The sequence below is a fragment of the Mustela erminea genome, chromosome 3 (assembly GCF_009829155.1).
Source record: "Mustela erminea isolate mMusErm1 chromosome 3, mMusErm1.Pri, whole genome shotgun sequence".
NCBI lineage: Eukaryota > Metazoa > Chordata > Mammalia > Carnivora > Mustelidae > Mustela > Mustela erminea.
Genome location: NC_045616.1, coordinates 137,168,536 through 137,193,355, shown reverse-complemented (window position 1 = coordinate 137,193,355; position 24,820 = coordinate 137,168,536). Strand labels below are relative to the sequence as shown.

Below are 24,820 nucleotides of genomic sequence, written 5' to 3'. Positions count from 1 at the left end.
ATTGTACAGAAGAATTATGAAGTCCTCTGGACAGGCAGAGAATGTCCTTGCTTTCCCTTGTGCCCACCAGGCAGGTGTTTAGTTTCTGCTTCATGTGCGGATTGATTGGGGTTACCGGTAGCTTTTATTCAGATTCACAAAACTCAGCCATATTTTGAAAGGATCTTCATCAGTTGTGACTGAAAGCTAGATCTCATTTGTATTCCTGTGCGTATATAATGCTGACAAATCATTTAACTTCTCTGAATTTCTTTCTCCTTATCTCTAACACAGTTCTCAGCATCGTATTTTTTCTGTTTATCACACAGGATTATCAAGAAGAGCAGATAAAACAGCAGTATTAATCTCTGTACCCATCATGGCGCTCATACTCATGACCCCAAGATCAAGAGCCGTGTGATCCGAGCAGCCAGGCGCCCCGGGCAAAATAGTATTACAAAAGTGCTTTTTAAATATGAAAGCTTTATACAAAATGTTGAATTTAAAAGAGTTGAATCTTTTTCAGTTAAGATACTTGCAGACTGAAGTGTACATGCTGAATTGAACGTGTATTAAGTTTTTACAGGAATGTGCTTCCTCATCCACTTCTGAAGAGGGAAACAGAAACATGTATTATGCTGAAGGTAAAATATTTTTGGTGACTCACAGACATTTGATTTCATTTTTCTGAAGCAAAACAGAATAGTCTAAAATATGCGAGCACATGTTTTACACTGGCCTCATTCAGGGTCAGTTGTGAGCGCCATCGGACTGAAGGAAGCCGAGCTGTGGAAGACGCAGGGAAGGCGGGCTCTGCCAGGAGAGGCTGAGGGGAAATCCTGTCTTCTCTCTGCACTGTGTTCAGTGGTGCCAGAGCTGGGCTTCCCTAGAAAGCCTGGTGAGACTTCGGTTTCAAAACCGGAGCAGTATCCTTAGCAGAAGTACACTAGAGAACAGGACTGTGTCAAAATTAAAGCTTTTGTAGGACAACAGGCACCCGAAGTAGAAAGCTTCAGCCTGGGAGAAATGGTTAGCAATATTTATATAATGAAAAGGATTAGCATCCAGAAGACTTGAAGAAGTACCCCCTACAAATCAAGGAGCAAATGACAGACACACATTAGTAGAGCAGTTCTCAAACTTTTTGGTCACAAGACCCCTTCACTCTCTCAAAACTGAGAACTCCAGACAGTATTTGTGGGTGGGGCTTCTATTTATTGATATTTACTCTTAGAAATCAAAATGGATTTAGGAGTATTTATTAAAAAAGAATACATGTTAAGTAACAAATACAAAAAATAACTTTTGAAATGGAAGTTTAATGAGAAGAGAGGTATTGTTTCACATTTTTAAAAATATTTACTAGAGAACACAAGTTGGGGGAGAGGGAGAGGGAGAAGCCGGCTTCCCGATGTGGGGCTCAATCCCAGGACCCTGGGACCATCACCTGAGTAAAAGCCAACCAACTGAGCCACCTAGACAGCCCCAATTTTTCACGTTTTTGAAGACTTCTTTGTCTAGCTTGAAATTAAGGACTCATACCGGCTTCTGCAATCAGTCTGTTGTTCCGTGTTTGGTTAAAGTATATGAAGAAAATGGAGCTTCATCTGGGTAGGATACTGGAAAAGGAAGGACTTTCTGGGTCCTTCTGGGTCTCCCAGACCACAATCAGATTAACTACATTAGAAAAAATGGGTAAAATATATCAGGAAAAGCTGGAATAGTTAAACAATGAAAAGATGATCATTGTTACAGATAACCAGGGAAATACGGCTAAATAATTGTTCTGTGCTTTCAGATTGGCAGAAGGCAAAAAGTCTCACAAGGTCAAGAAAGAATGTTGGTGAGGATGAAGAAATGAGGACACACTCATTTCTTTTGGAGTAAAATCAATTGAATTTGATGATGTGTGTGAAAGTTGAAGATAAATAGTATAGCCTCTGACCTCAGGCTCTGTAACCTGAGGCACAGGACTAGAGTCTTGCTCCCCAGTGCCTGCACCACCGCAGCCTGGCCTTCCCCTGGGAGCTCGCTCCTGAAGGCGGTGCTCAGGTCCCACCCTGGACTTGCCCAGTGAGAGTCTGCAGTTAAGATTTCTCAGGTGATTCATCTGCTCCTTAGAGCCTGAGAATTGGGACTGTCCAGAACCCCAGTACTTGTGTGCCAGCCTTATTACACGGATGCTCGTAGCTGAATTGTTTGTATCTAGGAAAAGTGGGAAACATTCTAAATGCATGAACAAGAAAATGGAGCAATTATGGCCCATTCTAAGATGGCAGACAACGGAGCAGTTAAAACTTGATCTGTAGTATCAGTGGATAGCTGTTGTGGGGAAAAAAAACAATTATGAAAACAAGCTGTCAGAAGATGAAAGATGCCACTTATGAGTTTTAAAAAGTACCGTTGTTAGTGGTGAATTGAAAGCAGGGTAGCCTCACTGGGAAACATTGTTCTGAAAAGTAATAAAGTAATGGCCTCCAGAAAGGGAGGGAGCGCAGCGGAAGCGGGGTGTGCCGGCAGGAGTGGCCTCGTCGGAGTCCGCTTGATTTTAAGGCCGGAAGGAAAAGGTTGGCATTTGTTTGTTTATTCTGGATGCTGGGTAGGGAGGGTTTGTTACTGGTTTTCATGAAGTAAACATCCAGGGAAATACGGATTAATGATTCCCTTCTTGCCAGCAAGATACACCCTTACAAAAGGGAATTTAAAGGGTTTAGGATGTACATCTGATCCCTGATGTGTTCTGTAAGGACATGGTCGCAGAGGCCATCACTAGTGTCTCAGTCAACTCTGATCTCTAGTTGGGCACAAAGCCACTTAGAACGTGATTACCTTCCAGGCCGCATGGCAGTCCGGTGTCACTTCTAGCCAGTGACTTGAGCGACTTTTGGGAAATGTCCTTCAAGATGTGGACTGTCCTTATCTCTCTGGCCACTTAAGCGAAGAGGTGGTGGCTGGAACTCTGGCCCCGGTCTGGGACCCCACGTCCTCCCAGGGCTGAGCAGCAGGAGCACAGCATCTTCTGTTCTTGACACATTGGAGAAGACCCTGCAGGCCCTAGACTGGCTCCCTCTGCACCCCAGAGAACTCAGACTCCCGCATCACCAAAGCCTTCGTTCTGTGCTCAGGGTTCCAGGTGGCTCAAGCCCTGACTGATGCAGGGTGTGCACCCGAAGGAGAGGTGTGGCTTCAGCAGTGCCAAGGACTTGGGCTCTGAACTATGAGAGATCTCCGATGAAATTCCAGCACCAGCATTAACTAGACAAACTTGGGCAGGTCATTCAAACTCTTCAAGCCTTTTCTTTTTCCTTAATCTGTAAAATAGGGGTGGCTGGGGGTTCAGTCAGTTAATGTCTGCCTTCGGCTCAGGTCATGATCCCGGGGTTTGGGGATTGAGCCCCACATGGGTCTTCCTGCTCAAGGGGGAGTCTGCTTCTCCCTCTCCCTCTGCCGCTTCTCCTGCTTGTGCTCCCTCTCTCTCAAATAAATAAAAATCTTTACCAAAAAAAAAAAAAAAAAATCTGTAAAAGATGTGAGACCAACCTTGCAGAACTGTGAAGGTTAAAGTCTTCAGGGGTAAGCACGGTGCCTGCACAGGGTAAGCATTCAATAACTCAGATTTCACTTACTTTGAATCATCTCTTCTGCTAGAAATTTTCCTGCTTCAGCTATTTACTTTGATTTCTGGAATAATCCGAACAGTGAAGTGATGACGTGGAGGGAAATCCATGAGTATATTGATCCTAGAGTGTATTAAAAAAGTACTATTGTATATGTTAAGATTCCTGCGGAACTGTAGCAAAATCTGTATAGGCTGAAGCTGGAAATATGCTATTTCAGTGTGGTGGTGTGACGCCAATGGAAACTGTTTCACAGATCAGTGATCTTAATTATGTTAGAAGGCTTGGCGCATTTGTACACATAATTGCCATTGAAGCCACTCAGGGCCCCAACATCATTAATGTACTTTCAGATATAATGTGCCTTCTGAAAATAGAAAAGGCTCACATTATCCTTTGCATTATGGATCCTTCGAATGTCACTCTTAGAGAAAGCTGCTAACTCTTTCTAAAAATGAAAAGATCATAGTATCTCTTAGCATTTGGATAACGTGGTATACAGTTTGTACAATCTCTTCAGGTACTTTTATTCAAATTTAATAAGAACTCCTGCTCTTGTGAGTCCAAAGGTAACAGTGGCCTCAGCATGTTATGAAGCAGAATTTCCAACAGAACTCACTCTCAAAAATGTCTTGTTTTGGGGCACCTGGGTGGCTCAGTGGGTTAAAGCCTCTGCCTTCAGCTCAGGTCATGACCTCAGGGTCCTGAGATCAAGCCCCACATTGGGCTCTCTGCTCTTCAAGGAGCCTGCTTCCTCCTCTCTCTCTGCCTGCCTTTCTGCCTACTTGTGATCTCTGTCTGTCAAATGAATAAATAAAATCTTTAAAAAAAAAAAAAAAGTCTTGTTTTCAGGGCACCTCTGTTGGCACTAATTTTATTGTTCTTGATTCCCAAAACGACACTTGTTCTAACCTGCCAGCTGACCAGGCAGGAAGTACTTTTTGAATGGCTTACAAGTCGTGCTCTTGCTGGTGAGACCTCCGGGGACAACTTTTATTTCTGTTCTGGAGTTGAATCTGCATTTTTTTCCAGAAAGGAGCAATAGTTTTCCAGAAAGTGTTTGAAACTAGGGTGTTTTAGCCATAGGATGAGGAAAGGCTGTTTGAAAAACATTCCCAGAATGCTAAAAGGAAGGCAGATGTCACCTGAGATCCCACATGTATCCACATTTTAATGAATACTCCTAAGACTATTTCCAGGCAGATAAAGATTCGTAAGAACTGAACTTGTCCTCTCGATACTGTTTCATAACTTCCTTCCCACTTACGCACGTGCCCTATGTCAACTATTATGTATTATGTCAAAGACTGCACGATAAAGGATTACATATGGTTGATAGAACTGATCATTTAGGTCTTAAAATTGTTCACCACGACACTGGGACCGTTATATTTAGATTTACCTTTATGCTGCTTGTATTTTTCGCCCTTCAGATAAGCTCCTGGAAGGGGAAATGTTGAGTCTAAGGGATTACCCGCTTAAAACGTTGACCCGCATTCCTGGGCGGCCTTCCCCCAAAAGCCTATCTGCTTGTTCTCTTCACGGTGCATCAGAGGATAACCTGGCCAGGCCAAACCACAGAACCGTCCACAACACATCTTAAACAGAAACTGAAGTGAAAGAGTTGAATGTTTTGAGTGAAGTCATTTTCCTCTGTGACAGCCACCATTGGCCTGTGGCTGAGAGTCCGGCGGGTGGCACGTTCTCACAGCAGCGGGTGACACGGCTGCACCGAGGCTCACAGACACCGCTCTCACCCCCAAGACCACCCAAGTATTTGGCATTTGATGTAATTCCAGAGTTCTCACACAGATGAGGAGAGATCTTAATCGTTTCTGGTTTTGATCTGCTTATTTTTGGTCTGTCTTGGGACCTTCCCAGAACAAAAAGCAAGGCGGCATCAGCCAGTGTGGACAATCTATCTCGAGGTCTCCATGGTTCTGCTTTGAGAAGTCCATTAAGTGGAGCATCTCACTTCTCAGGAAGCTTCCCTGCCGAAGAGGCCGGCGATGCCCCTGGTTCTCCTGGAGAGGGGCGGGTGATCACACAGTACTTCACGCATCGGCTTTCTCCTCAGACATGAATCATGTTTTGGAAAGGTAGCGTGGAGGAAGATGGCAGATTGCTGCAAGGAGTTTTGAGGAGAAATCCCCTCAGCCTGAGAGAAGGTTGTGCAGCTGGACAGACACATCCTCGGTGCTCTGCCTTCCACTCTCTGGAGGTTCCTTGACCTCAGGCCCCTTGGTTTCCAGTGTTCGACCCCCTCAGGGAACTGGACATGGGCCTGGGATCCAGTGTCCACTCCCTAACCCCCGTACCTCCCTCACGGGTCCCGCCTCGCCCTGCTGTTGGGGGTTGCCCGGTGGCCCTGCCCTCCTTGTGTCCTGGGTAACAGTGAGGAGATCCTCAGAGATGGTGACAATTTGAGAATCAAGCAGGGAGGCAAGCATCCTTTTGAGGCACCTCAAAACCAAAAGATGGGGATAGCTATTTGCTTCACCGAGGACCAGATTGGAGAGGGGATAGGTATGCAAGTTAGGGTCATGTGGGTTCAGATCTCAATCCAGACTTTATAAGGTTTGTTAACCATGTGGCATCATATCAAGTTTTGAGCCTGTTAACTTCAGAGTAAAATAGAAATGAGGGCTGCTATGTCCTAGCATAGTGGTTAAAATCACAACATTTCATCTACGAATGGTGTAGCAGAATGCACGGTACGCAGGTGCCCATGAACCCTGCTTTCCGGTCCTGTCCCTGTCCCCCGGAGGGCCTTGAGGATCATGGATCTTCTTGCCAATTGATCTGCTCCCAGAGCTCCCTGAACAGGGTGTTTTCTTCCTTGGATCTCCATATATTGACGTTTTATGGGGAGGCAGAACCATGATCTTGATTTCATGAGTTCTCCTGTCCTGGGGCCACTGCCGGGGTCAGTAACCACTACCTCCAGTCCTGGGACTCCAAGTTCACTTCCTCAGTGGCCCCCCAAAGAAGATGAGCATGACAGAAACACATCAAAAATGGGGACCCTCTTCTCCCAATGGAGACCACGAAGTTCTTTTACTCTGGAAATGTCACCAATTCCCTGGGATCCTCAGCTGAGAAGAGGCATATGTGAAAGCCACGAATTGTCTATTTCACGGCAATGCCTGCAGCAAGGCGGCCGTGTGTCATCCTGTAATTTACTGAAATGTTCTGTATCGGGTGGAGGACCGTGTGCTTCCAAGAGCCTGGGCTCTGCAAGGAAACAGGCAGTTTTGAATCCCTGCACTGCCTCTCACGGGCTACGTGACCTTGAGCACATTAACCTCACTGTGCTCCAGCTCCATCTGTAAAAGGTGGTTGAGAGTATCGTATTAGTTTCCTCTTCTGCTGTAATACATCACCACAAACTTGGTGACTGGAACAAAACACATTTATTACCTTAAGATTCTCGAAGCCAGAGTCTGTAGTGAGTCTCCTTGGGTTGGAGTCAAGCCATCAGTCCACAAGAATGGCCCCTTCTGGAGTCTCCAGGGAAGTGTCGGGGTGCTTGCCTTTTCCAGCTTCTAGAGGGCACCCGCATTCTTGACTTGTGGCCCCTACCAATTTCAGAGTCAGCAATGGCCACTTGACTCCTCTCCTCTGACTCTGATCTTCTTCCCTTTATAAAAACCCTTATAATTACAGGCCCACCTCCCAGGATGATTGCCCATCTCCAGATCTTCCCTCACCTCTGCCAAGTCCCTTTTCCCATATGAGGAAACGTCGGCATGGGTTCAGGCATAAGGAGGTAGATGTCTGGGTGCGGGGGGGTGGGCGGGGAACACGACATGTTGCCTGCCACAGGCCCCGAGCTCAGTGCTGCAGCAGAGATCCAAGCGGTCATGTCCACGAGGCAGGAAGCACTAGGCACTCAGCCTGAACACAAAACCATCCAGGGAGATAGATGGCTCTGCCCTCCAGCCCCACAGGGGCTGGCTCTCCATTTGCACTTGATGAGAAGTGGAGCCATCGAAGCCCCCTGAATAAGCCAGGCCAGGTGGAGATTTGCACTAGGCTGGAGTTCTCTCCTGCCTCGGGATTGAATGCATTTCGTCCATCAATACCGCCATGGCCCTTCTAAAGTGAAATCACGTGCAGCTTGGAGTTTTTGGAAGCAAAAGATTGCATTTTTTTTTTTAATTTGAAATTTACCAGCTTCCTAATATTTTTCTCAAACCCTCCTGTTCTTTGTAGGAGACAGACTCAACGCAGCATTATATGCAACAATCTCAGGGGACAGGGCGGGGACAGGGGCGCGCGCGCGCGGGGTCGTGTGTGCGTGTGTGTGTGTGTGTGTGTGTCTGTGATTCACTGTTCTCCCAATCCTGCTGAGCGTAACTGTCCAGCCTCTCTCCGCTCCTATTCTCGTGCTAGAGGAGAGTGAATGGTTATTTGATTGGTGGGTTTGGCAGAGGAAGTGGGTGTGGGTGGTTTGGCTCTTTGTGCCTCTTCCTCTTTGGGTTGGCTGGTGTCCCTGTGGAGTGGGAATGTTCTGGTCTGATCCAGGTCCACAGTGAGGGCAGCCAAGTAGCATGGGCTCTGCTCCCACGGGGTAGCCGGCAGGGAGGGCGTGTGCGGTGGTGGCAAGGCCCGTGGCTGTGAGTGCGGCTGTGAATTGGGTGGTCTCGGGCTCCCTCTGGGCTTTAGTGATAGGAAGCCATTGTAGCCACGCACCTTCCACTGATGGATAATAAAGCTGATTTTTTGATGTTCATTTGCTTTGGTCCATTTTCTCTCAGTTGGGAAAAAGAATACTATATCGTGGGTTCCCCCTTAGGCTCAGAAGTGCAAGGATGCCTTTTGCACTTAGAATTCAGCACACCGTTGACTTTTGGGGACCTGAGGGAGGAGAACAAATGGGGACCCACATACCAGATGTCAAAATATTTTAAAGCTATAAATCAAGCTAACACACTGTTAAGTTAAATAAGCTTTAACCTCCTACCCTGCTAATTATAACTTTATAATGACCCCAAACGTCAGGTTCAGATTTTGAGCCCTCGGATTCCTTGCATTCCCTACCAGGGAGTGGTGGCATGGGGACACCGACCCCTGACTTCTCATGCCCCTGTCTTCCCAGCCTCAGCTCTGTCCAGCTTTGTGTAGACAGCCCAGGACCCCTTTCCAAGTTCCTTCTAAAGGGTAGGGGGGATGGATGGTGGGGGAGGGACGGTGGGGGCGGTGCTGCCCCTAACGTTGCTTTGGAGCCATGGTGTTTAAATGACTCCTTTTCCATGAAGCTTCCCCAGTATCTCCTCAGTCAAAGCTTTTCTTCCTCTGAATTCCTCTACCATCTGACACGTACATTCCTCCTCCAGAGCCAAACAGCGGACTTTCGGAAGGGTACCCTCCATTCACCACCGCCGGGAAGCTGCCTCCTGAAGTCACCCTGCCCAAGGCGAGCAGAAATACTCAGGGAGGGCTGTCGTCTGTTCCGATCCTCTAGCCCATTTCCGAATGGAAACTTCAGCCTGTTAGACCCAGGTCTTATTTTCTTTAAAATTTAATTAACATTTAGTTTAATTCTTTGTTCTCGTCCGTATTAGCACAGCCTCGCTTCCTGAGAGGAGGAAGTAATGACCTCTCTCCATTATCACCCTTTGAAGGGGGCTCATAATAGCATTATACATTTTTAAATAGTCTATTTGGGAATTTTAGGGGTTGATTTGTTACTTCTGTGGAAGCCTTAACATCCAAACCTTCATTGCTATATTTTTTAACACACGATTTACCTTATTAAGCACAATCTCTCAATCTCTTGATCGATTATCATTTGTAGCCTGACACCTTCCTCATGCGCCATCAGCTTCATCACAGGATGGAAAACCGTGTGACCTGAGAGCAGACTGGCCAGGGGGGAGGCCGAGATGCCCCAGTCAGTGCAGATTCGTGGAGGCAAGCCGTCAAGGGAAGCCTAAGGCATTTCCTGACACCTTCAAGGAAAGAAAGTCTTCCATAGTCCACATTCTCAGGTCCTTCCAATTTCCCACATCGTTAGCGCCACTCGCATCCATACCCACTTAGAAACATGCCTGCTCTCCAGGACACCTTGGAACACTGGACTGAGCGAGTCTGTGACAAGCACATCCCGAAGTCACCGAGCTCAGACCCTTCAAAAATCCACTTCAGCTCTGTTCCTAGGAAAAACTATACTCCAGCCCTTTCAATATACCTGCTACTTGTTTAAAATTTCAGGGAGCAGCAAAATGCTAGTGCCGATATAGATCTTAGAGTTTATCTATCTAGTTCAACCTGCTCATTTTACCCAGGAGAGCGCATGCTTCAGGGAACAGAACGTCCCTTATTTTGGTAAGGGCTCTCAGTGGACAGTGATCACTGCTGGTATTTACATCTACTTGCAGATGTAAAATTCCAAGAGGCCTTGCAGACCCAGGGTCCGGTATTGAGAAACCCAGACACAAAGAGAAGTCATGTGTCCTCTGTGCACCAGTGAACATTTTTTTTTTCAACCAGATACAGAGAAGTGGCTTTAAATCGGCTGGCTTTAAAGCAACAGATTCCCTGTGTCATTGCATTGCTTTATGTAATTTAAATCTCTATGTTAATCCTGCATTCTGTGCTTGCTGGAGAAAATGTTGCCTACAAATGAGTATCTTTGCAAAAATGTTTAAGCTCATAAAGTTTACTGTTTCCATCATTTCCGAGTGCACAAGTCAGTGGTGTTAAGCACATTCACAGTGTTGCATGACCAACATCGCTATCCATTTACCCATTTTTCATCACCCCACACAGAAACTCTAGACCTGCTAACCAGTAATTTCCCATACCCTCCTCCCCCCAACCCTTGCTAACCTCTATTCTACTTTCTTTATCTAAGAAGGTGCTGGTCTGGGTTCCTCACACGAGCAGACCCATAGAATAGTTGTCCTTTTGTGGCTGGCTTATTTCACTTAGTGTCATGTTTTCCAGGTTCAGACAGGAGGTAGCACGTGACAGGACTTCCTCCCTTTTTAAGACTGAATAACTATTCCATCGTTATGCATAAGCCACAGTTTGTTTATCCATTCATCCAGAAAGCACATTCCAATTTCCACCTTCTGACTTTTCTGAATTTGGCTGCTACAAACACAATTGTACAAATATCTGTTCAAATCCCTGCTTTTTTTTTTTTTAAGATTTTATTTATTTATTTGACAGACAGAGATCATAAGTAGGCAGAGAGGCAGGCGGGGCTGTGGGGAAGCAGGTTCCCTACTGAGCAGAAACCCCCCCCACCCCATGCGGGGCTCTATCCCAGGATCCTGATATCATGACCTGATCCCAAGGCAGAGGCTTAACCCACTGAGCCACCCAGGTACTCCCAAATCCCTGCTTTCAATTCTTTTGGAAATGTACCCAGGAGTGGAACTGCTAGATTGTATGGTAATTCTGTGTGTTTCTCTTTTGGGGGAACTACTACACTGCTTCCATAATGGAAAACATTCCCACCAGTAATGTACAAGGTTTCTAATATCTACATATGCCCTCCCAATACTTGTTACTCTGCATCTGTACATGTTTGTATATTTGGGTAATAACCATCCTAACAGGTATAAATGATATCTCATTGCGGTTTTGATTTGTATTTCCCTAATGACTAGTGACGTTGAGCTTTTTTTTTTTTTTTTCCCAACGTGCCTATTGGCCATTTGTATATTATCTTTGGAGAAATGGCTAGGGAAGTCCTTTGCCCATTTTTGAGTTGGGCTGTTTTGTTGTTGAGTTGTAGGAGTTTTTGATATATTCTCGATTCCTAGTCCTTATCAGACATATGATTTGCAAACATATTACCGCATTCTGTGAGCTGTCTTTTTACTCTCTCAATACTGTTCTTGATGCACAAAAGCTTTTAATTCCAATAACCCCAATTTACCTGTTTTTTCTTTTGTTGCCTTATCCAAGAAATCATTGTCAAATCCAACGGCATGAAGGTTTTTTTTTAATTTGTGTTTTCTTCTAAACTTTTAAAGTTTTAGCTCAATATTTAAGTCTTCAGTCCATTTTGGTTAATCTTTGCGTATGTTGTAAGGAAACGGTCCAGCTTCGTTCTTTTGCATATAGGTATCTGGTTTCCCCAATACCATTTGTTGAAAAACCATCCTTTCTCCATTGAATGGTCTTGGCACCCTTTTCAAAAACTAACTGACCATTTACAAGAAAGTTTATTTGCGGGCTCTCTATTTTATCCTATTGGTCTTAAAGTGTGTCTTTGTTCCAATACCACACTGTTCTGATCACTGGAGCTTCATAGTCAGTTTTGAAAACAGGAAATGTTTTCAAACATCAAAATCCTTCAGTTTTGTTCTTCTTGTTCAAATATATTCTTTTAAACTGGTGCATTGGGACAGTATGCAGTTCTAAAATATATTTTCAAGAGTGGCAAAACCTGAATTTTCAAAACTTTGATACAGAAACTAAATGGTTTTTTGCTTTTTCTTTGCTGCACTAAAAGGATTAAGTGAAGATACATCTTGCTTCCTTCTACCCAAACTCACCACCTCCCCCCACAATCCTTCCTGATGAGTTAGATGAGTAAGGGAGGAGTTGATTCTGGGGGTAAAGATTCTACTTCAAGAAGCACAAAGAGAGGCCTACATGTAGGGGAAGGCAATGCTTCTGGGAAGGGAAAAAGCTTCCTTCTAAAAAGAAGATGGAGGGTGAATATTGCTAAAAAGAAGGAAGGTGTGTCTAAGAGTTGACTCCAGGGCTGTTACCAAGGATGAAGAGGGCCGTCTAGCCCAGGTTGGTGGAACTGGCTCAGGACCCCTACAGGAGCATGGATCAAGTCCCGGTGCCAGGTCCTGGTGGGTGGCAGTGCTGAATGGAACTTGCTAGAAGAGTGGTTTTTAATGACACCTCTGCTAAAGTTCACTTACTATATTGATGTACCCCTAGTACCATCCGAGGAAGAAAAAAAAATCCTAAAAATATTTTATTCCTGGCATAATTTCATTCTCTCCTCCTACCTTTTGCTTTTTAAAATTTTGCTCCAAGTGGCAATCAATGATGCTTCCACACTGAGGCTCTGAGCTAGAACAGAGAAATAGTTAGATAACAGGAACCGCCGATGGTTTAACTCTTGCATGGGTGAGGATGGCGATGACTGGCAGGGTGGGCCATGCCACAGGGAAGGAACAGGGCAATTAGCAAGACAAAGAAGGTCCAATAGGTACCGAGGGCCATTGCTGAAACACTCCCAACTAGCCATGACGGCCAGGGCTGGGGCAGTTAGAGGAGATGAGGAAGTTGTGGCCAGCAGGTATGGGGTAGCACAAAGGGATGGCAGGGAGGCAAGCTGGAGCTGGAAGTTTGGGCTGGGTGGGTGGGGAATTACCAGCACCAGGAACTTAGAGGAAGAAGGGGGCTGGATCAACCTGCGTTCCAGGATGGAGAAAGAGAAGGCAGAAGGCATTTAGGGGGAATGTTCAAGAGTTGCTGACAGCACGAGTCTCTAACCCATGAGGACATTGTTCTGGAGGTACTTTTGGGAATCCTCAGCATCTAGACAGTCAAAAGCCTGACATCATGGCTCATGGATGAAATCACTCAGATGAAGTATACAGAGATGGGGAAAAAAGAGCTTAAGCTAAAAATCCCTGGGGTATAACAGCATCTGGAAGCAAACTGAACAAAAACCAATGTATAAGAATACAAAAGACTCAAGAGGTGGTTAGATGGTGGGAGAGTATGGAGCCATTATGAAAAAAAAATAGAGGAAGAGAATTTCTAGAAGAAGAATGTGACCAACAGCCACAGAGACGCCAAGTAAGGTGAGTGCTGAAGACATTCTGTTGAGTTTAGCAGTTCAGGGGGTGTGTTAGTCAGTGCCCTCCAGAGAAACAGTACCAATAGAACTGAGGTCCCCTGGCTGGCTCGGTTGGTAGAATATACAACTCTTGATCTTGAGGTTATGAGTTGGAGCCTTACACTGGGTATAGTGATTACTTAAAAATAAAATCTTAAAAATAAAAAGAACCAATAGGATCTAGCTAGCTAGATATTTAGCCATCCATCTATGTAAATAGATTTTCCATATGTATATATATCTATGTAGAGAGATATATTGCTATATCTAGAAAGAGATTTATTATAAGTTATCAGATCACATGATTAGGGAGGCTGTGAAGTCCCACAGTCTGTTGTTTGCAGGCTGGAAACTGGCCAGCTATAGTTTGAATGCCCGAGAACCCAGGAGAGGAGACAGAGGTGCACATTCCAGCCTGGAGCTGAAGGCTTGAGAACCAGGGATGCTGGGCAGAAAGAGCTCGATTTATCAGCTGGTCAGACAGAGACAGGGCACATCCAATCTTCCTCCACCTTTTTGTTCTAGTCAGGCCCTCAGCAAATGGCGGGATGCCCACGCAGGCTGGGGAGGTCCATCTGCTTTCCACTGTCCATCAATCCAAATGCAATCTCTTTTGGAATCACCCTGATAGACATGCCCAGAAAGAAAAGTTATTCAGAAATCTGGAAAAATCTCATGGCTGGTCAAGTAGCCACATAAGAATGACCCTTACAGGGGTTCCAGGGGACTTTCAAAGATTTATTTATTTGTTTGAGAGAGAAAGAGAGAGAGAGAGAAAACAAAATAACTAGAGATCAAGTGTGGGTTTGAAGTGAGGCAGAGGGAGAGGGAGAATCTCAGGTAGACTGTGCACTGACCATGGAGCCCGACATGGGCCTTGATCTCACGACCCTGAGACCATGGCCTGAGAGTTGGACGCTGAGCCTACTGAACCACCCAGACACCCCTCGTTACTGGTGACTTTTAAAAGAATACATTTCCAGAAGCCAGCCTGCAGGACACTGAGGAGGTGGGAGGGAGGAAAGTTTGGAGCCGCACCCCACAATTTCTTCAGAGCAACATCACTTTTAAGAAGAGGAGATGAGCTTAAAGAATTTTTTTTTCTATAGGACAGAGAAGCGCATTTATAGGTTGAGGGGAAGAAGGAAGAAGAACATAGAAGGGGTAAATCCAGCAGAGAATGAACGATTTATGCAGCAAGATCCTAGAGAACACGGAGTGATTGAGGGGGAGAGAACAAAGGTTTCTGTGAAATAACAACCTGTCCCTGAACTTGGCTGTGGGCTCGCGAAGGATGAGGAAGCGGTGGATGGGAAAGCCTGTGGGCGTGGTGGGGGCAGCAGTGCAGGGCGGGGGGGGGACCACAGGAGGGTGAGCACAGGTCCTGGGAGGGGGAGACCAGTGTGAGCACAGCAGGGATGTGAACTGGGGACCTGAGGAGAATGCTAAGAAATGGGACACCCCCTTGGAGAAGGTAGGAGAGGTATCTGGGAACCCTTTCAATTCCTTCTGTGGATATAGGGTCTTCTCACAATTCATCCAAGGGAGGCTTCCTTACTTTCTAAAATAATCCCAGGGGCACGTGGCTGGCTCAGTTCGAGGAGCACGGGACTCGTGAACTCTGGATTCTGAGCTGGAGCCCTCTGTTAGGTGTAGAAATCACTTAAATAAATAAAATGTAAAGAAATAAAAAAATAAAATACCATTACCTGAAACTCTATACTTATGTAATATATTTCCAAATATATATTTCTATGTTATATATGTTTCTAATTACATATTCCACATGTTTAAGAATATGTACTATATATATTTCTAAACATATAGGTCTCCGAACACACATACACACAAGCCTGTATCAGAGGGCTCATTGTTTATTTCAGATGGACTAATTGCTCTCTTCAACTGTTGGTGACATTGCAGCATCTATGGATAAAAAGCAGAATTGGTTCTTGCCTTTTCTTTGAGGTGCACTGTGTTAGGCAGGCTCATGAGGATGGAGAAGAGGTCACCTGCCAGTAGCGTCAAGTCTGAATAGGGAGAGGAGTTGTATATGGGAGAATAAACGTTAGCCCAAGGTGGTGAGGCCAAGCACGGACCAAGGCAGTTCTGTGTCGAAAGGCAAGGTACGCCAAGGAAAGAGTTAACATGAATTGAGCAGCTGTCTGTGTATTGTTTTATTTAATCCTCACCCGGGTCCCACAAGGTTCTATTATTCTCTGGACAGGGGAAGCTTCGGCACAGGAAGGGGAATTTGCTGGAAATAAATCAAATGGGGAGAGGGTGCAGGCTCACTCCCTCGCGTTGTGTTGCTCCGACTAATTAAAAGTTCGTGTTTGCCCGAGCTGCCATCTGCAGTGACCCTCCCCGCCCAGTTCTTAATTAGATTGTGTTCTTGACATCTCTTAGTGTGGCTGCTCCTTCATCATGGACGCTAGCATGACACGTTGCCTTGTGCCAAACACTTCCTGTGTCTGGACCGGTACAAAGAAGCCTTTGTTTCTGCACCTTCGCTCTACTGAACAAGGAGGACCCTTTGTTTTTGCTGAGATACTTTGTGGAGTTGTATTCTGCTGTGCCCATTTTTAATGGGGCAAAGCTGTGACCTGTTTCTACTGCCTGTGCCCAGCAGGAGGGGAGCTTTCAGCTTTAATGAGCCCAGAGCGACGGGCTGACGCGGGGCCCCGCAGCCTTCTATCTGCTCTGCCCAAGACAACGATGCTCTGGGGTTGGCATTCTGATGACTGAGTGGCAAATGTTGTGATTTTTTTTTTTTGATTATTCTTTCCTGTTTCTTTATAAGAAAGGGAAGATGTAAGTGGGATTCAAAAGGTAGAAGAACTAAGTCCCCCCATAGTTTAGAGATACCTTCTGAGAGTAGCTTGAATTAGCCGAAAGTCAAAAACTACACTGATATAAAACAATGGAGTTCTATAAAACAAATAAGAGCATAGTTTGCTATTCTGTTATCCCTTTATAGTGTTATTTTGCATCTCTTTATAATCATTAATAATGGCATAACCAAAGATTGATTTGATGGGGTCCTTGTTTTTTTGTTTTTTGTTTTTTTAATTTTAATTACTCCCTCCTGCGTGGATTGGCATTTGAATGTTTAAAGAGCTGCCAACATTTGACTGTTTTATTCTAATCACATGATGAACTGTCAATATGTTCCTTGTGTGGAAAGAAGTTTCCAGGAGTTGCGTGTTCATCACCTTCACTCTAGACCATTTTCACAAGGAAGGAAATAAAAAAGAGCTTGGCACGAATGTGGGCTCCTTGCCTTATGTAAGCTGGCTTACCTCCCACCTCCTGTGGGTAGAGCAGAAAATGGAAGGGGGGAAATGGGGGTGCGAAGCTCCTGCCCACGGCTCCAAATGGAAAGATAGGAATCCGTCATGTCTATAAACTCGTGAGAGAAGTGAATGACCATCCAGCCTCGGAGGCCATAATTTTTGCCCTTTCTGCTCCATGCCTCTGATGGCTTGTGCATCTTAAGTCCCCAGATACTCTTCAAGAAGGAGGAGCAGCTTTTCCCCACCAATAGGCGCTCAGAGCCACGCCACCCTCATAGTCAGGGAATGAGGCCTGGGACCCTCTCACCCGGCAGAATTCCATTGCCGGATTTTACTCTAGAGGGACCCCTGGAGGTGAGAGAGTAACAGTGCACCGTTAGGCATACGCAGGATCCTGTTAAGACTCAGGAAGCCACAGGGAATATGTTTTAGGAATTTACCTGAACCACTAAATTCCTTTAGCCCATTTCTTCCAGGAGATGATGTCCTAGCATTGGCAGGGACCTGGACTAGAGTATGGAAACATTTTGTTTTGCTTTGGCTTTATTTAAATTTGTGTTTTATTGTTTCCTCTGCACGTTTTGCTAAATTCCCAAATGGTTATCATAAACTTTATTTTCAGTATTCTTCCCTTTTACCTTATTTTTAAAGAAAATTAGTATTGAAAATGGGAAGGCTTTGGAGAAGAACAAAGAAGTAAGTCTTGGTTTCTTTGTCCAATCCCTCTGACCCCATAATTTCCTTGGACAAGGAAGAGAGGAATAACATTCCAGGTAGAGGGAACTACAGGATCAAAGAACATATGTGCGGAACATGGAAGAAACAGCAAGAGTAAAGCTCAAAAAGGTGGTTTGGGGCAAATTGTGAGGACCCTTGAATGTCATAATAGTTGGGAGTTTGGATTTTGTTCCATGGACAATAGGGAACCCTCGAAGTCTTCGGGAGATGAGAGATGTGATCATATTTATTGCCAAACAGGTCGCTCTGTATCAGTGCAGAGAATGGATTGGGAAGGAGTCTAGAATACCAGTTAGGAGGTAGTTTAAATTGTTTAGAAGAGAGAATGATGGTCCAAATTAAGGCAGTTTCGGTATAAATGGGCATATAACCAATCTAGGATTGGTTAAGAAAAACTATGTTGGAGAACATATTCATGAGACTTAGTCACATGAAGGGCAAAAAGATAACTTGAAAGAAAATAATGCCCGAAGTTTTGAGGCCAAGACCAAAAGGTATCACTAATCTCCTTGGAGAAGAGATATTCAGTGTGTTTTATGTCCGATATGCTGAATTTGAAGTGTCCTTGTGACATCCACATGAAGGTGGATTCTAGACAGCTAGAATCTTGGGGTTGGGGCTCAGAATAAAGGAGGAGACAGAAGATGAATATTTGGATGTCATCAGCATAGTCAGGACAGGTGAAATTCCTTTTCCTGGGAAATTCCCTAGTCTACTTAGAGGAGAGAGTATATCATGGAGGAAGTGATGGCCCAGGAGAGACCCAGGACAGAACCTCGTAGTGGAAGAGTTTCCAGGAAGGAGACTTAGGGGGAGCCATCTGAGTTAGAAAGACTACACTGTAGAAGCCAAGAAAATTGTATTCAAGAATGAACGGTTGTTTAGAAAGAACATTCCGGGATACCTGGGTGGCTTAATTGATCAAAGCGTCTGTCTTCAGCTCAGGTCATGAGTCCAGGGTTCTGGGATCGAGTCCTGCTTCCAGCTCCCTGCTCAGTGGTGAGCTTGCTTCTCCATCTTTCTCTATGGTTTCCCCTGTTTGTGCTTTCTCTCTCTCTCTCTCAAATAATTAAGTAAAAGGAAAAAAGAAGAACATTTAAAGGAAAAGTTAAATTTTGGCCATGAGGAAGTCACCGATGGCCTTTTGACAAGATAGTTTCCAAGGAATGAAAGGCGGCAGTGAAATTCTAGTCATTGAGGCATAGGCAGGAAGCAAGGAAGGATCACTGAAGCACAAAAACTGTTCTTGGAAGTTTTTGTAGTAAAGGGAAGAAGAGAAATGGAGCTTGAAGGGAAGAATTTCTTTCTTTTTTTTTTTTAAAGATTTTATTTATTTATTTGCCAGAGAGAAATCACAAGTAGATGGAGAGGCAGGCAGAGAGAGAGAGAGGGAAGCAGGCTCCCTGCTGAGCAGAGAGCCCGATGCGGGACTCGATCCCAGGACCCTGAGATCATGACCTGAGCTGAAGGCAGTGGCTTAACCCACTGAGCCACCCAGGCGCCCGAAGGGAAGAATTTCTATTTGCATAGTTCAAAGTGCTTTTACATTCAGTAGCTTACTTGATTCCCAACACAACTCAAGATGTAGGAAGGGCAAGTATTGATAAGCCTGGGAACAAAATGAGGTTTAAAAATTGGTTAGAAGGCTCAGCCATCACCATCTAGAGCAAATAAGTGGTGGAAGAACTGAGCTTAGAATTCAGATCATTTGCCTCTTAATTCAGTGATCTTTCCACTTGTCAAAACAGAGCACTCAGAAATGTTTGCTCTGTTTGGAAACTGGATACAGGAGGGCAGGGAGCTCCTTGTCAAAGGGATTTTGATCTTTTATTTTTATTTTTTTTAAAGATTTTATTTATTTATTTTTGACAGAGAGGCAGGCAGAGAGAGAAGAGGAAGCAGGCTCCCCGCTCAGCAGAGAGCCCGATGTGGGGCTTGATCCCAGGACCCTGGGATCATGACCTGAGCCGAAGGCAGAGGCTTTAACCCACTGAGCCACCCAGGCACCCCAAAGGGGTTTTAATCTTATCCAGGGTGCAGTGGGGAGCAACTGGAAGGTTTCATACAAGGGAATGCCATCTTTAAGTTGATATCTCTGGGAGACAGATTTGGCAGTGAGGTGTAGGATGTGTTAGTGGAACAGAAACCCCAGGGGGTAGGCCACAGGAACATGACATCAAACTGGACACAGTTCAAATAAACATCTAATTGCATTCTGAGAAAGTTGTTTCCCTTTCAATTCTGTGGACCCTCTTCTGTTAGTGTTTGAGAGAGGGCATCAGTTTGCTGGTAGTTTTTGACCCTCTTCAAATACCCTCTAATCTCCTTTTGAATAAAGAGAGAACAAGCCTCAGACTAGGAACTTCTACAAGCAATATTGTCCCGCTAGAAATAAGTCACGTTGCTTTGCGTTCATTTTACTTGAATGAGTACTTTCCAGTATGACAGGAAGTACTTATTTCCCATTTCTTCTTATTATAGAAAGGTTACTATCAAATACATCTAAGTGAAACAAGTTAAACTAAGGAAAAATGTTAAGTCAATTCTAAGACAGGTGGTGTATCCATATGGGAAAAAAACACTAGGAATGTGCATTCTAATGACTAAAGTTTGGAAAATTCTAGTCTTGGAGGCTTTTGCAATAGGAGTAATGAGGATTTAGTTCCAGATGAGGTGATGGAAGTGGAAATTGAAAAGAAGGCTCTGATGGATATTTTAAGGGAGTTAAAAAAGAAGGGGACAGTTATCTACCTGGCGTATTTTCTGCATCATTTCTTAGGCGGCTTATGGCTGCAACCACAGATAATAAGTTTCAATCAAAAAGGCTGTGCAATGCACAGAGTTTATTATCTCATATAACAAGAGGCTCCAAGGTAAGAATCTAGGATTGGTTAAGTCAGAGGCTCATTGACCTTACTAAGGACTCAGCTTCCTTCTGCCTTCTCACCCCAGCAAAGAAGCTTTGTCTTCATGGTCTCAAAATGGCTGACATAGTTTGAGCAAGAAGACATGTCTTCTGGTGATGAAGAATGAAAAGTAAACAAACCTTCACCTTAAGGCATCTCCACCAAAATATTTCCTTTCAGGATGCGTTGTCCCCAAGTCTCGTCACACGTGATGCATAAACCAATCGCTGGCAAGGGGAACTAAATGACCATAACCAACCTAGATAATTAGGATTTATTCTCTGAGTTAGGGCTAAAGATCCTTTCTTGAAGGATGGGTTTCTCAAGATAATGGGGGCTCTGGTAACACATTTGGCTGGTGAGCCGTCAACCATGTCTTATACAACTTACACCAATTATCTAATGGAATTCCTCCAATTAACCCTTGAACAGAAGTGGGAAGTTCTTGAAGCTTATGGATTTTATTTTTAAAAGTTTGATTTAGCTCTTCTCTCCATGTGTTGGATTAAGGCAGACCGAAATACTTCCACTGCAAAATGAACATCTGGTTTAGTGATGCACATGGAGGGCGCGACGCGGAATGTCTGAGGAGACAAAGGGAAACAGAGCAACAGATCATCATAGAATCAAATATTGCTTGGAGAAAATGCACTAAGCTAAGACTCTTACCTTATTTTTATGACATGTCTTATATTTCCCTCCGGGTTGGTCTCCTTCCTCCCCAGTGCTGCACCCAGGCCATTTCCCTTCTAGTCGCACAATTCTGGTGCCATCTGGCTCTGCCCCTCTTCCTTTATTGCCATCTGCTCACCTCCTGGTCTTTCTACCACCTTCCCTGAGGTCTCAGGCACCTTAGCTACCTCGTATTTCTGCGAGTGTTGAGGCTGGCCTCCACGTCTGGGTATACAACCCTACAAACTAGCTTCTCAGTTTCCTGATCGCTGTGACTCCGCACCCCCTCTACCCCCTCCCCCAAGCTCAGCCTGCAAACAAGGAGACTTAAAAGTCTGCCAGCCCAAATTCAAACCACACCAAACAAAAAGCTGTCGCCTCCCCTACTTCTAGCCACTATACAAATGCTATTGTCTCCTTTTGCCCAAACTGAAACGCCTCAAAAGAGGCGTTGGGGCTTATTGGCCATTACTGTTCACTCTGCCCTCATCTCTTCGCATCCCAACCCAGGGCAGTCCAGTTGGCTCTGCTCCATCAGCCTTCTGACGCCACTCTCACCACAGCCGCCAGTGAGCTGTTAAGTGGGGAGCCTGGGTGGTAGGCATTTTTCAGTCCTCACCCTCCCCGCAGGGACACTGTCTGGGGCACCTGAGTCCCTCTCTCCCCTTGAACTTTGCCCCCTCCGTCCCACCTCATGTCTCTGGGGCTTGCTAACTCTCCGGGCACCTCTGCCCTTGCATTTCCTCCAACTGGGCACCTTGCCTCCCACCGATCCTGTAAACATTGGTGCCTCCCAAAGTGTGTGTCCTGCTCTCACTGCGTTTCCCATGAAGACTCCCCCACAACCTCCGAGACTTCCTCCTCTCACCACTGAGAGGCTGACAACTCAAAAAATCGTGACTTGGCCCCAATTCTCTCCTCTGAGCTACCAACTTGTCTGCAGAAACAGATGTCCATAAACTCCTCAGCCCAAGCATGTTCAAAGCAGCGTTCATCCTGGCCGTGTCTCAACCAAGTTAGACATGAGGCTTGGTGCTCGACTCTCCCTCATGCTTTGCATCCCAGTCTGTACACTCCACACTCCTGGAGTTGTTCTCTGAACGTCCCCTTAATCCCAACACTGTGGAGTGGGTTCAAACAGCACGATCAGCCACCCCACCCACCCACTCACTGCTCCCTGTTTTGGCCTCTCAGGTTTGTTCTTCCCAGAGGACAGAAAATCAGAAATCAGACTGCCTGAGCTTAGATCCTGGTTCTGCCACTAACTCTAGCTGTGTGACTTGGACAATTTATGTAACCACTCTGTGCCTCTTTTTCTGTATCTGTAAAATTGGAACAATAGCAGTATTTATTTCATAGGTTTGTTGAAAGGATTACATGAGTCAATGTAAAATGTTTATAGCAGTGCCTGACCAGCATTAAGGTTTTGTATTATTCCACTCAGTGCCTCAAGCCTTATGCCTCAGCCACACTGGTGAGCGTGTAGCTCTTCACACTCTGCAACATTTCTACCCAAACTTTGGGTGTTTATTTCATTGTGTAAGGCTCAGCCTGGTTAGAAAATCTGGACCAGGAGTTCCTTCTCTTTCCTCCTGTGATACCCCTTTATTATAGCTGTACATGAGCTTGCTACATTGTATTCTAATTATCTGTTTATATGTCTTTCTTTCCTGCCAGTTCTGAGAAGGGAGGAACTGGATCTTATCATGGTCACATTAGTTCTAGCATAGCAAATAGTGCCTAGCGCTTGAATATTTTCCAGATAACTAAGAAATAACTAAGTAAGTAAACAACTGTTTCATGTTCTTATAAGTTATAGGATTTTTAATCATTAATTTGTAGAGAAAAAATATTTGTGACCGGGACTAGAAATAACTCCTCGAGGATGTCCCACCAAAAGTGCACATTCTGGTTTCGTTTGAGGTGGTTTGGTTTGGGTGGGAGAGCTTTAAGATTATTCCTTAACAGGTAAGGGGAGGTTGAGGAAAAATTACAGAGACAAGAGAACACAGTGATGTTCCCTTGAGCAAAGGTACAGAGTGTTGGGAGTGAAGATTGTCAATCCAGATCTGACAGGAGAGACACCTCATTCCCTGAATCTTCAGGAAAGGAAGTAAGAAACGGATGTGGGGAACAGAGGAGTTTACATAGAGATCTTATTTAAGAGCTTCTGTGTTCTCTGAGAAGTAGGAGGCAAGCGCTTTCACTCAACTAGAATGCGGGGCAAGAAGGGAGCAGGGAAACCGGGAAGAAGGACCGACATTTAAAACGCGAAAGAAAGAGGACAAGGGACAAGAACAAATTAGGGGAGGAGCAGAAGCTACCCTAAATCTTACATGTCTGCCCTGGAACCACTTCAGGGCGAGGGTCCTGCTGGTGTGAGAGACATGGGGAGAGGATCAGCGCTTGTCCGCAGCACCCACGGCGCAGGGCTGCCCCAGGACCGCACCTGCTGGGGCTATCCCTGGCCTTTCCAGGAGGGAGCAGGGAGAGCTGGACTCTGCATGGGTGAAGGGCGCTGGGAGGGGCTGATTTTGGGTTCTCATTAGGGATCCAGCCAGGGTGGTCTCGCACCTCTCCTGAAGGGTCACCTGGGTCGGCCAGCGCTGTTAGGTTCCTCCCGACTGGAATTGCTTTCACAGGGTTCGAATTAATTCATACATGAGAGAAATTAGTCACTGCATGACTGTGATGACTCTGCTGTGACCTGTACTGTAAATCCTCTGGTTGGTTGTGTATCTCTTGTGAGGCTTTTGTGAGACGGTCCTCCTAGAGCCCCGTTAACTAGACAATTGGAACACAGCGCCCCCGCGTGGTCTTCTGGCCTCACTGCACCTTTTTCAGGAAAAGATCTGAGCATTATGCCCAGAGGAAGTGGGGCTGGGCCGCGAAGGAAAGAGACCAGCGCGGGGACGTCAGGGAGACGCCCACTGAAAGGCACAGGGAAAGACCAGCCTTGCTCTTACCTGGGCAAAAATGCCGCCTCGGCCAATTAGAAGCCCCATGCGTTTGCAGTCGTCATGGATTTCATTGACTTCTTCCCGGGGAAGAGGCTGGCAGCTCACCTGCAAATATATTTTAAAATATATTTTCTAGGGTGCCTGGGTGGCTCAGTTGGTTGGACGACTGCCTTCTGCTCAGGTCATGATCCTGGAATCCGAGGGTCGAATCCCCCATCAGGCTCTCTGCTCAACGGGGAGTCCGCTTTTCTCTCTGACCCTCCCACCTCTCATGCTCTCTCTCTCTCCCTTTCAAATAAATAAATAAAAACTTAAAAAAAGAAAGAAAGAAAGAAAGAAAAATATAGCTGTTAATTGCTGGATGGAGTCTTTGGGGGTGGTGGTGGTGTTATTATTAAAAATATTTGTTTTTATCCCAATTCATTCCAAATGCCTAAAGAAAAAACGAAGTTGAATGCAGATAGTCAGTGAATCTTGGCTCTGCCAATGGCTATCCTGGGAATTTGGTTCTTTTCTAGCCAAATTTGGAGTCGGCTTTATTGATGTGGTAATTCTCAACTGTTCACTTTGTTTTGCTCATGTAAAGGGCTCATTTCAAAGTCCAGGAAATGGTTCCAAAGTTACACAAGGGCATGAAAGATCCAGGCTTTCCCTGGGCCATAGCGTGGCTAGGGCAGCTGGGGTGGTGCCGGTTGTCCTCATCTCCCGGGCTTGTGGAATTTGCTCTTTCTTCCCCAAGACTTAATCCTCCAGAGTGAGGAAAAGTAAGCCCTTGGTCCAGGGGTGGGGTAGAATGAGAGTGGAAGGGTTGGGGGATGGGGGGCTG

General features: G+C 45.3%; 1 protein-coding gene across 1 annotated transcript in view; it reads right to left on the bottom strand.

The window, feature by feature from the left end:
* Positions 1–20,279: 20,279 nt before the first annotated feature.
* Positions 20,280–24,820, bottom strand: part of AGXT2 (alanine--glyoxylate aminotransferase 2) — a 34,493-nt gene continuing 29,952 nt past the window's right edge. Inside the window, exons 13-14 of the mRNA XM_032337629.1 lie at positions 24,001–24,099; positions 20,280–20,946 (exon numbers count right to left, since the gene is read on the bottom strand). Of these exons, the coding sequence (XP_032193520.1) occupies positions 20,830–20,946; positions 24,001–24,099 (216 nt within the window). The 3' untranslated portion in view covers positions 20,280–20,829. The remainder of the gene's footprint in view (positions 20,947–24,000; positions 24,100–24,820) is intronic.